General features: G+C 40.7%; 1 protein-coding gene across 1 annotated transcript in view; it reads right to left on the bottom strand.

The window, feature by feature from the left end:
• Window positions 1-13,292, bottom strand: part of NUGGC (nuclear GTPase, germinal center associated) — a 47,631-nt gene that overhangs the window by 13,046 nt on the left and 21,293 nt on the right. Inside the window, exons 9-12 of the mRNA XM_057722614.1 lie at window positions 12,429-12,447; window positions 12,060-12,149; window positions 6,513-6,618; window positions 4,078-4,211 (exon numbers count right to left, since the gene is read on the bottom strand). Coding sequence (XP_057578597.1) covers window positions 4,078-4,211; window positions 6,513-6,618; window positions 12,060-12,149; window positions 12,429-12,447 — 349 coding nt within the window. The remainder of the gene's footprint in view (window positions 1-4,077; window positions 4,212-6,512; window positions 6,619-12,059; window positions 12,150-12,428; window positions 12,448-13,292) is intronic.

Below are 13,292 nucleotides of genomic sequence, written 5' to 3'. Positions count from 1 at the left end.
TAAATAGCAAAGCTACAGGAGCACAAAAATAAAGACTTGCTTCCTGCTTCAAAGGAGAATAGTCTAGTCAGGGAAGAAAATATCTATTCAAATAATACATGGGAGGGCTTCCCTGGTGGTGCAGTGGTTAAGAATCTGCCTGCCAATGCAGGAGACACGGGTTCAGTCCCTGGGCTGGGAAGATACCACATGCTGGGGAGCAACTAAGCCTGTGCGCCACAACTAACGAGCCTGCGTGCCACAACTGCCCGCACTCTGCAACAAGAGAAGCCACCACAATGAGAAACCAGTGCACCGCAATGAAGAGTAGCCCCCACTTGCCACGACTAGAGAAAGCCCACACACAGCAACAAAGACCCAGTGCAGCCAAAATATAAAATAAATAAATAAATTAAAAAATACAAAAAACAAATAATATGAGGGACAGCCTTGACCTCTCAGTTCCAAACTGGGAACTCTGTAGTGTCTGTCTCCTGTATGAGAACCCTGGGGACCACGTGGTGCCTGACTGCAGTGGAAGGAAGCCACACTCCTTAGCTCAGCACGTAAGGTCCTTCATGGTCAGAACTCAATCAATTTCTCCAGCATCACCAGCTCTCTGTTTGCCCGAAAGGTCTTCCTGCATAGCTGCCCCTGAACTTGCTACCACTCCCCAAACATGCCATCCTTTTGGTCCTTTGCATGTGCTCTTCCCACCTTCTCATCATCCCAGACAAAGCTTAAAAGTCACTTCCTGTGTGATGCTCTCCCTGACTCCCCAGGCAGAGTTGGGGTGCTCTTTCCTGGGCTCCCATTGCATTTGATACAGCCCTGCTGTGCTATGTCTCTCTCTCAGGCCATGCGTCTCCTGCCCTGGGCCAGGACATTGCTGGCAAGACAGACTCTGTTATGCATGTTTGTTTATTCTGAGGCAGGGCATGGACAGCGTAGTCCATAAACATTTGTGGGGTGAATGAGTGGCGTGGAGAAATGGCTGGATAACGAAGGCTTTTAAAATCTATTACAAATTTGAGGACAGAGGGACTTCGCTGGCGGTGCAGTGGTTAAGACTCTGCACTTCCACTGCAGGAGGTATGGGTTCAATCCCTGGTTGGAGAACTAGGATCCGCGTGCCGCATGGCGTGGCCAAAAAACAAAACAAAACAAAACAAATTTGATGACAGAAATAGCTCTTGAATTGAGATGTGACCTTCCACAGACTGTGAAGTGTGTGAATGGGGCCGAATGATCCTGAAAACAGCCTCAAACTCCTGCACCCTGAGTCTCAGAATAGATAAGTTTTAGAAGTTTATGGAAACTATTGTGTTTTAGGCAAGCCCTGGGGAGTTTCAGAGTTTTCACTAGTTAGAATTCTATAAGCTATACTTTTTTCCCCAGAGTTGCCTCTAGATTCTTTGGAGTTTGTGGTGTCACTGGTGACCAAAATGAAGGAAGAAAATCATGAAAAGAAATGAAAAGAAAACTCCACAGGCAAGATTCTCACAAAGGCTCACTCTCAACAAATCCTTGTTGAAAAAGCAAAAGAATGATGAGAAGGGGAGGGGCTGGAAATAAAAGGGCAGTAAGAAAGGGAAAGTCTGGACTCATTCAACATTGAAATCATCTTAATCAACTTCCCATTGATTCTTAAAAATAAAGACTAGATCCCTGTTCATTTAAAATCACTAACTATCTAAACTCTAAAATTTTTTGTCTGAGTCACAGTCTTAAAAAACGATCCCTCACATACATTTTTAGATTTAATATTTTTTTTTTCCAGAATGCAAAGGAACTGACAAAACTCTTGCCTTCCAACTTTCCATCAGAGAACTAAGACTGAGACCAATATCTGAGGCCAAAGAATTTTGAATAAGCCTGCTGGCAACTCCTTCTAAAAGGCTATCACAGAAGTGCCAGCCAGCCCCCGCCTCTGCGTCTTCTGCCACCTGGAGTCTGGCTACAAGGAGGGACAGAGCCCCTACTTGGGTTGCGCCTCCACACCACACTCCAATTTTGATTGCAAAATGCTTTGTCCCGGTGTTTATAAAATAAACCAACCACACACAGTACCACATCTGATTCGTTTTCCATCAGCACTTCCAAAAGCAATCTTTTGCTGGGCAGAGAGGCAACTTTCACCCCGAAGAATTTGGGGGGGAAGTTAGAATGTCAAAACCTTCGCTAGTATTTCAGAGGACAAAAGTCATATTGGAAAATCTCAGATTCCAGGAGGGTTTCTATTTTCTTACACAGAACTAGACCAAAACAAGGAATAAGAAATATGATGAAAAAGATGGTGAATCTTGCTCTCCATGGCACTTTTATTTCTAAAATGTGGACATTTGCCTGACGCTGCGTGGACCATCAGGAGTTGACATTGTTTACTTTTCACACCAAAGTCAGGTCTCCAGCAGCAGCCTCTGCTCAACACTCCACAGGGCCCTCTCGGGTTCACTGGCCCACATTCTCAGGACCAGCCCTACTGGTACATTTCTCTGCCCCTTCCCTTTTCTGCATAGCAAGAAGTCAGCTTGACTGTGCAAATCTGATAGGCGACAGCAAGTGTGGAAATAAACACCAAATGAGAACACACAACGGCTATTAATTCAGAGCTTGCTGTAGCAAAGGAGTCAGCGGTCATCACCTGCATTTGGCAGACAATCAAAGGCAGGCAGAGGGGTGGGAAGGCTTCCGGTACCCCGCTCAGAAGCCCCTGCCGTGGGGCAGCCCTAGGTGGCAACCTCTAGCAGGGATCCTATGTGATCCATGAGAATGCATAGTCTTTCTTGGGTTGATCCTCAGTTGGAGGCAGGGATAAAGATTAGGGAAGCCCATGGGCTAAGAAGGCTGTCTGCGAAGAGAGTTCCATGAGCAGGATGTGAGTGTGATCAGAATAGTGCAGCCTGCTGGGAGACTGTCATTTGCAGAATTAAAGGCAAAGCAATCACTGCTAAATGGTTTAGTTTGAACAGGAGCTGTAATCTTCCAGCCATACTTCTAGTCATCTGAATTCAATAGGTTGTTTTTGTGTGTTTCAGGTTGTTTACATTTTTTTCTGTTTTGTAACCAACCATTGCTCATATTTTAAAATACCTAAAAGTAATGGCAATCTCTTTGCAATAAAATGTGGATGACAGTTAAAAAAAAAAAAAGATTGTGGAAGCCATCAGTCATTAACCAAGGTCTGGCCATTTGGGGCTGATTGTTACAGAAGTTATTGTTTAGCTTCTTAGATTGTTACTAGAGATAGTAGTCTAATTTCCTACACATCTACCACAGAGCAGGCTGGCTTCCTGAGCTGTTCATTGTAGATCAGGGTTTTCCTAGGCCAGTGGCTACAGGCTGTGGATCAGAGTTCTGTTTTTTATTTATGCTTGTCTGTTGGTATATTCAATCCCTCACAAGGAAGCAATGCAGTTGGTGATTGATTCCAGCAATAAATTTCTCCCAAACCCTCCCAGACCTCTAATTTAGCAGCTCATCTTTCCTATCTTATGGTTAGAAAAAAAAATTCATCCATCTAACATAACTTTGTCCACTACTATGAAAAAAGTCATTTTTAACTGGTCAGAAGACTGCATTCTAGACTGTGGAGATAATATCTAACTCTCTGCTGAAAGGCCCTCCTCTTTTCCTTCCTCTCAAGTTATATAACTACACTGCTCTGAATTTGAGATTCTGACAGCACCAGGCCATGCAGGAAGTCCACAGATAGAAGAAGTTTTTTGGACTGTACTCACACACATGCCTCTTCAGGATAACCAAGAACTGTCTTATTCCAGTAGAAGTAGATAAATCCCTCCCGCCATTAAACACATTCCACCTGATTCAAGTCTCAGGTGAGGCAAAAGTGACTATTTTTACCCTTTCCTATCATCCCCTCTGTCGCATGTAAAGCATCATTTTTTCTTTTTTTTTACTCAAAGGTTACAACGTTAACCCTCAGATTATCTTTCTGCTCTCTTTAGATTCTCTGAGTTTAGGGTCTTCCTCTGGTAAGAAAAGAAAGGTTATAGCGAGTTAGCTTTCTAACGTGGTAAGAAGGAGCGTTCTGCCCGGGCCGGGAGGTGAGGACACGCAGCCTGGGCATCTTCCTACCGGCAGGTTTTCTGTGCAGTTGACACTGTCTGTGAGGAGCAACAGGCCGAAAGCTTCAGTGACATACTTGGTCACCATCCTCCTCTTCTTATCCAAGAGACTTCTCCTGATATATTCTCTCAACTTGGGGATTTCTGGAATTCACAGGCAGCACAAACAGTTTGCAAAGGTCAGAGTTGGTAGGAAATAGAACTCATAAAAATTAACAGATCAGGATGTCAGTCTGAATTAATTTCAGTTGAGGTCCTATGTGGCCAGTGTGCTCGCTAAACCAACCTTTCTGTTTTCCCCAGTCTAGGGTCAGCAACTATGGATGGTAGATCAGCAGTGATGCACGTTAATTGTATTCAATGGTAGAAAACAAACTATGTGGAAAAGTGCAGGCTGGTTAAAAAAACGGGCACTTCCCTCTGGATGGTACTTACCTGGATAGTACGAGGGTGAGTCAAAAATTATCTCTACTCCGGTTATATTAAAACTTCTGTTGACCGCACTGTCTTATCAGTGCTTTCTGTTCAAGGCTACTGTCTCCCTAGTCACTGCTGTGCAAGTGTGAACGTGTTATATCAGTTCACTTGTAACTGCGGTGTTAGCAAAAATGGATGCCCCACTTGTGATTTGCACGAAAGAAAAGCTGCGTTCAGTGATTCGTTTTTTGTGGTCTGAGGGTGTGCACATCTGCACACTTCTGCCCACACTGTCGGCACTCTGCAAAAACTTAGTTTTGAGGTGTTAAAGCATCCTCCCTATAGCCCTGATCTTGCTGCATTGGACTTTCACATGTTTGCTCCCCTGAAAGCGGCCCTACAAGGACAAGCATTCATTTCTGATGAAGAAGTGAAGACAGTGGTGCATTCGTGGCTCACAGCTCAGCCTAAAACATGTTTTAATGAGGGAATACGAAAGCTTGTTGACAGATGGACAAAGTGTATTGAAAAGCAAGGAGATTATGTCAAAAAATGATGTATTTGTCTTTTCTAAAAGTTAATTAAAATAAATTCTACAGCTGGAGTGCAGATAATTTTTGACTCACCCTCATATATAGAACCGAAGGGGCTCACATTTCTAGAGTCTCAGAGGTTTGGTCCCCCTAGATTTTTCTATCTATGTCAAATAACCATTAATATCAAAATAGCTCAGGCTTGCTGTAGAAAGGGTGAGACCTCTGATGAGTGCAATTCCAGATTAGACACGTATTTTAGTCTTAATCCTCTGTTAGTTTAGAAGATAGATGTCACGCTACTTTTCCCCCATTACTCCTGTAAGTGGAAATTTTTCTATATTATTCCTTGCACGTGCTATGCTGGTTATTTCTTTTATAGCTTTGTTCAAGCAGTTCCCCATTTCTGGCAACTTTTTACATCTTTTGCTCCTTAATCTCCTTTCCATGTCTAGCGAAATATAGGCCCATTTTAAACCATTTTCAGCTCAGATCAAGGTCAAGCTCAGATCTCGCCTCCTCACCCAGCTTTCCCCGAGCACTCCAGTCCACACAGGTCCTGGGTTCTCTGAATTTCTATTGTACTCAAAGTACCATTGAATTAAGCCTTATTTTTACTTTGATTTTTGCATGTGGCTTAGTACAGTAAGTCCCCTACATACAAACCTTCAAGTTGCGAACTTTCAAAGATGCGAACATGCATCTGGTTCCAGCAAGGAACCAGAACCTGTTCCATCCATGTCGGGCGTGAGTGAAATTGTAGTTTGCCCTCCATCTCCTATTGCTGACCATCCTCCAGCTCTACCATCTCCCACCTCCTCTCCCTCCTCCAGTCAGTAACTCTTCCTGCCTGCTCACTCGATGCCAGCCCCTGCATGCCAGCTGTGGTACTGTACTACTGTACTTTTCAAGGTACTGTACTGTAAGATTCAAAATGTTTATTTTTTGTGTTTGTTTTTTATGTATTATTTGTGTGAAAAGTATTATAAACCTATTACAGTACAGTACTATAGAGCCTATTGTGTTAGTTGGGTACCTAGGCTAACTTTGTTGGACTTATGAACAAATTGGACTTATGAACGTTCTCTCAGAATGGAACCCGTTCGTATGCAGGGGACTTACTGTATTAGCTCTCCATGTAAATTTCAAGTTCTCTGAAGAAAGGAGCCATGTTCTCTACTCCCCACACTCCCACAAAGACAAAGCATGCCATAGATGCTCGGTAAATACTTCTACCCATCCCTGGGTGAGTGAAAACTCTCAAGGCAAACACTAAGGAAATGACAACTACCGTAAGAGTTGGAGGAGAAAGGAATTGTGGTCTCAGGACCACAAGAATGCAGAGAGAAACATGCATATAGTTACTCATAGGTATAGAAACTGTGGCAAACTAGAAGTATGGCACAGAAAGTTCTAGAATGGGAAATTCAGAGTGCCAAGCTTAATCCTGAGAGTTTTAGTGATTGAGATGACTATATATATATGTATAAATTACCAGTTTCCTCCTCGGTGAGGAGAGCCTGCAGCCAGTACTCCTGGGCGCTGACCGTGTACACCAGCTCTGAGGCTTCCAGAACCCTGGAGTCAGCTGGCAGTTTTCTCTGAAGTGAGAGAGGCACACAGGCAACAGAATAACTCAACTGCTGCAAAGACAACCATGCACATGCTTCACAAGAGCCTTCAGCAAATTTTAGCTCATTCGCTATCAGTTCTGCGCAAGACCCATAAGGAAAAGCAGTATTCCCAATGTCAAATGTTCCCATCTGTCCACCTCACAAGGTCAGAGGTCGTGAGGACACTGTTGCAGACGTTCTCTTGGGAGTTAAAAAATAGCAATTCTAGAAGGGAGTGTAGAGAGAAAATAGTTCAAAAGTGTATTTATCCTTAAAAAACTAAAAACAGAGTTACCATAGGATCCAGCAATCCTACTCTTGGGCACATATCCAGAGTAAACTCTAATTCCAAAAGATATGTGCACTCCTATGTTCATAGCAGCACTATGTACAATAGCCAAGACATGGAAACAACCTAAATGTCCATCAACAGATGAATGGATAGACAAGATGTGGTATACACACAATGGAATACTACTCAGCCATAAAAAAGAATGAAATAATGCCATTTGCAGCATCATGGATGGACTTGGGGGGCATTTTGCTAAGTGAAATAAGTCAGCAAGAGAAAGACAAATATCATATGATATCACTTATGTGTGGATTCTTTAAAAATGATACAAATGAACTTATTTATAAAAGAGAAATAGACTCACAGACATAGAATACAAACTCATGGTTACCAAAGGGGATAGTGGGGGAGGGGTGATAAATTAGGAGTTTGAGATTAACATGTACACATTGCTATATATAAAGTAGGTAAACAACAAAGACCTACTATATAGCACAAGGAACTATATTCAATATCTCGTAAAAACCTATAAAGGAAAAAGATCTGAAAAAGATTAGATAGATAGACAGACAGAATAAATACTATAACTGAATCACTCTGCTATACACTCGAAACTAACACAACATTGTAAATTAACTACACCTCAATTTTTTAAAAAAGAGAAAAAGTATATTTAAATGTTCAGACGGGAAAAGGTACCAGGATCCGTTTTGGAAAAAGAAGCACAACCCTGGCAAAGGCAGTGATGGGGAGGAGCCAGCTTGGACCAGCTCCTGAGCACCAATCGTACACAGCTCCTCCTAACTCTGCCCTCAGCGCTAGCACATCGGTAGCCTGAAGCTGGCAAGGGAGCGTTTATACCACAGATATTGGCAAATGCTACAAATTGGGCCTTTTTTGTTTTTTAAACAGAGAGCTGACTGTTAAAACATGTATCAAGTTATCAACACAACACAACACTGGGCAAAGGTCCTATAAAAGTGCAAGTTTCTTAACTGGGTGGTTAGTGAGTCATCCTACACTTAAATGCAGAGTAATGTTTAAGCAAAGGATGGTTTTAAATGTCAAGGAAGTAAGAATCATATGAGAAACTTTTTTATGATTAGAAAAGCATCACCACAGAGAAGTCATACTAGAATGACACATAAATGATGTTTCGTGATACTTCATTCTTCTCACTTAAAAGAGAAAAGCCATAAAGACTGTGCGTGTGTGTGCATGGGTGTATGGGGGTGGTAGAACACAGGAGGGAGTTGTCAATCTTCTTCTGATGCAAAGATATGAAGAAGCTGAGTGAGTGGTCCACTAGGGGAGGCAAGAAAGTGCATCTCTGGCAAGTCACGAGCCCATCTAGTCAAGGCTGGAATAGAGATGCTAGAAGCCCCACACTCTAGTCAGGATTAAAGTTGTATAAAGGAGCTGCCAAAACTATTATTTTTTCCCTGTTCGATTGAGTTTTGACACTAGGAAAAATTTAGGGAAAGTCAACCCCATTTTCTACTGGGAGATAAAACTAATGTGGAATTAAATGTTAGTAGACTTTTAAAACAATTGAAAAGAAAGGAATAGTCCTAGTTTTATCCAGGTGTTTGCGTTATTTAAAAATTTGCTCTAGATTTTGTATATCTTTTCTGAAAATTATTGAAGACTAGTTAATACTTCTGCTTGTTGTTGTAATCCAAAGAAATATTTTGATAGTGTCAGTGAAGTGACTACAGTAGCAGGTTCCATGTTACTGTAAAAGAGAAGTAGAAAAAGTTACAGCTGGAGGGTAGGATCCAAGGGCTAAATAGATGCTCATCAGATTATCCTACAGAAAGGTGAGCCACTGTTATCATTTACACAGGTGGTTTTTCATGACAATGTATAACATAATGTATTAAGTTTGTAAGAAGATATTGTAAATGAGAAAGGAGAAAACCTGGAAGCTCAAAATAGAAGGGATACGAGATAGAAGCAGAATCAAAAATCATATAGTAAAGTTGGAGTTAGTTTGAAATCAGAAATATAATTTGTAAACCCATTTAAATTTTTTTATTTTTATACAGTTTTTAAAGGTTACTTTCCATTTACAGTTATTACAAAATATTGGCCACATTCCCCATGTTAAGCCTATCTTATACCCAATAGTTTGTACCTCCCATTCCCTCACCCCTATATTACCCCTCCCCCCGTAACCTCTAGTTTGTGCTCTATATCTGTGAGTCTGCTTCTTTTCTGTTATATTCACTAGTTTGTTATATTTTTTTTGATTCCACATATAAACCATATCATACAGTGTTTGTATTTCTCTGTCTGACTTATTTCACTTAGCATAATGCCCTCCAAGTCCATGCATGTTGCTACAAAATGGCAAAAATTTCATTCTTTTTTATGACTAATATTCCATAGTGCGTGTGTGTGTGTGTGTGTGTGTGTGTGTGTGTGTATCTCACAACTTCTTTTTGCATTCATCTGTTGATGGATACTTAGGTTGTTTCCCTGTCTCAGCAGTTATAAATAATGCTTCTATGAATATTGGGGTGCATGTATCTTTCTGAATTAGTTGCAACCCCATTTTTAAAAAAACCTATCTTTTCTAGCTTTGTCATTAAAATGATTTTGCAGTGATATCACCCTGCCCACTTCTTTTACTTGTATGAATAATTTGGTATATACCCCTTGCATCCCAATTTTTATTTTTAATATTATTCCCTGCTAAAAACAAAACAAAACAAAACAAAATTGTTTCTCTGATAGTAATAGGTCTATGTCTCAGGGTAGAGAAAAAGAAAAAAAAATGGGCCTGAATATGCACTGGGCACCCTCCAAGATCTTGCCCTATGTATCTCTTCATCTGGCTGTTCATCTTTTATCATATCCTTTATTATATAATAAATTGGTAAATGTGAGCTGTTCTAGTAAATAGCCCAATGCAAGGGAGAGGAGGTCATGGGAACCGCTTTGTAGCCAAGTCAGAAGTTGTGGGTAAACTGGGGACCTACTTCTTGCAATTCACATCTGAAGGTGGGGGCAGTCGTGTGGGACTAAACCCTTAACTTGTGGGATCTGATGCCATCTCCAGGCAGACAATGTCAAATTGAGTTAAATTGTAGGTTACCCAGCTGGTGTCAGAGAGAATTGCCTGGTGTGGAGAAAACCCCTGCACATCTGGTGTCAGAAGTGTGAGTGTGGTAGTCGTGTGTGAATAAAGGAGAGACATACAGGAGCAGTAGCGTAAGTTTTCTTTACAGGTTTGCTAGAGCAAAGGCAAAATGCTGTATAATAATCTCGAGAGACATGCCTGAGAACATCAAAACCCAGCTCTCTTTTACCTGTCACACACAGTCATCCAGACCTGTGGATCTGAACCCCCTATTAGTTCATGAATGCATCTCCTCTACTCTGTTTCTATGGTTACTGGCTTGTTCAGGCTTTTACCACTTTTTTTTTTTTTAACATCATCTAGATTACAGAAAAAGCCTCCCAACTTGTCTCTCTACATCCAGTCTTCACCGGCCCCACTTCCCACCATCCATTCTCCATGCTGCTAAGAAAGTCACCTAAGATGCATGATATTTCCAAATTGAGATCAATCAGTGTAGTCCCAGGAGCCTGTAATTTTTCTTACAATATTTTTCTTAATTTTCATTTTTATAGTTAAAAAAATAAGCATAGACATCTCTATGAATGGCTACCCTATAATCAACATCTTCCTCATATTTTGTATGATTAAATATTTTCCAAATGAAAGCCTACAGTACAAATGAAGGTTTCACAATAATTCAAACTGAATAAAAGTGGTTGGAGAATGAAGGCATTACCTAGCCATCAGAAGTGTAGGCGTACAGACCTAAAAGGACTTGTGGCATAAGAATCAGAACCACAGACACCCTGCAAGCTGATGCATTGTTGCTCAGACCCTGTCTCGTACACACCAATTTGTCACCATTTATTAGCAATAAATATAATTGTGAATTGTGTATTGAGCTTTTTATGTTTCTGGTTCCAGAAACAATATAATTAGAACCTCATAAAATGCATATTTCTTTAATGCCAACAAGAACAATTAAAGAGAATAAGAACAGCTTTACTGAGTTATTGCCTCATTAAAGTTTGCATTCAAGAATTGCTCAGTAGAAGACTTTGGCTTAAGTATGGGGTCTGATTATTCTGAATTAGAAACAAAAGCCTTGAAATTTCCAATTCCACATTGTACACCAGACATTTTCTGCATCAATATAATTGAAGTCAAAATACAGAAAGCAATTAAATATAGAACTGGACATAAGGCCATGTGTTTTTACTATTAAATCCAACACTGAAGATTCAGTTTCAGCAAAACCATCCCATCTATCACGTTATACTAACTGAGATATAACACTTAGGTTGTTTTGTTTATATTATATCTTCAAGTTGGTTTCAGTTTTATAGTTGCATAAGACTATAGGAAGGAGTTTTATGTTTATACCTATTTTAGTGACAGAATAATATAAGAAAACACCAAGATTCCCACAGAACAATTACTCAAGCTTGAAAAATAGAGCTTGGGGCTTATGTCCCAACACTCCTGCATAAGCCCCTTGCTGAACTCTTCAAAACTACTTGCCTACAGTTCACCCAGCACGGGAGGTCCTTTCAATTACATTCTTCCCTCTGTCTCAAATGCCCTTTTTCCTACTTCTTCACCTCACTCAATACTATTGGTTCTTTCAAATTCTGCTGAAGAGGCTGAGAAGTTTTCCCTGAACTTCTCCTCAACACCACCTCCTCCAGCTGCCCGTGTGACTGGGGCATCCTTCCTGTGTTCCCCCAGGCCTTCTGCATCCCTCTAGCAAAGCATGCTTCAACCTGTACTCTGACCCCTGATTTTATCTACACATAGTTCTCAGTAGACCATACGCTTATTCAAGCCTTCCAACAACCACAGGTGGTAGATATTATTTGCCCACTTTACAAAGGAGAAAATGGAGGCTCAGAGAGGTATGGTAATTTGCCTAAGGTCACAGAGTTATTCATCAACAGGACTAAGTTAAGTCCAAATTTTCTACTCCAAAGCTTTTGCCCTTGCTACCACACAAGACCAAATAGGTGCTTGTTTCTCAAAATCTGAGTGGCTGGAAAGCAGAAAAATGCATAGGAGAATCTGTTCACTCACCTTTAGCTTTTCCTTGAGAATTTTATTCCTTTGTAGCTTTATCATTTCATTTCTGTCTAAAACAGCCTCTCGCTGATTTTGAATAGCTTGCTGGATTATGAAAAGAAATAAAAGCATGGCAAAGAGTCCAGGGTTACCAAGAGTGATAAAGGGATAAGATGCACATTTTGGGAGTGGCTCTTCATTTGGCCCAGACAAATGTGCATGTGTTCAAATCATATACTAATCATAAAAAGTATTACTTAAAAATAACTAGTCTAAATTCATCAAGATATTTACATTAAATGTACATAATTTTTAGTCCATCAATTGTATCTCAATTGAGCTTTAAAAAAAAAGAAAAGAAATAAATAACTAGCCCATACTTACATTTCCCACTTTTCTTTCCCTGAAATGAGAAATGTAACAATTATTTATCTCATGATGTGTCACAGCAGTCTTTAGTTTCCCTGAAAGCAGAGTATACTGTTATGCCTTTATGCCTCTCCCTAAGCTCTTTCTTCAGTCCAAAAGCTCTGACCCACCTCCAGTGTCCATTTGAAAAGAGTATCTTAATATCTCAATATTTTGTCATTGGTGGAATTTTCTGTGACCTCACCCCCTGACCCAGTCAAAACGCAGCCCTCAGTCTCTGGGGTCCCATGGCACTTTACATATCACTCATATAATCTTTCATCCTCTTTTAAGACAGTGACCTCAGAGACTAAGCAAGATGCCTCTCTGAATCTGCCACCCCTTCCACAGTGTTCAATAAATATTTAATAAATTCGATTGAATTATGTTCCGTTTTAGAGCTGGCAATGGAAAGGGAGCACTTGAGATACTATTCTGTGGTAGGGGTGGGGTGAATGGAATTGCAGGGAAAGAAATAATGAAGCTGAAATGCCAGCCTAGACTATGAAAGCAAGAAGTTGAGGGGAAAGCCTTAGCTTATTTCTTCACCGAGGAAGGCTTCTCTGCTCAGGGAATTCCTGGAGACAGCAGACTCAGGTTTCGGTGGGTGTGGGGAATATAGCAGAGGTGACAGATGAAGAAGCTTTTTTTAGAGCAGAGAAGCATCAACAAAGGTAGATCCCATGACCATATGTCCCGTGTCCCCAGAACAGACCAGTGTATACCTGCCACTCCTCTATAAAGATTAATAACACTCTTTCACTTTCAAAGTGTCCCAACATGGAAGATAAGTTACAGTCCTCCTAGTTACAGGGCAAACAGACGTGGGCATGGAAATCA

This window comes from Hippopotamus amphibius, chromosome 2, assembly GCF_030028045.1.
Source record: "Hippopotamus amphibius kiboko isolate mHipAmp2 chromosome 2, mHipAmp2.hap2, whole genome shotgun sequence".
Lineage (NCBI taxonomy): Eukaryota > Metazoa > Chordata > Mammalia > Artiodactyla > Hippopotamidae > Hippopotamus > Hippopotamus amphibius.
This window is presented reverse-complemented; position numbering and strand designations above follow the sequence as displayed.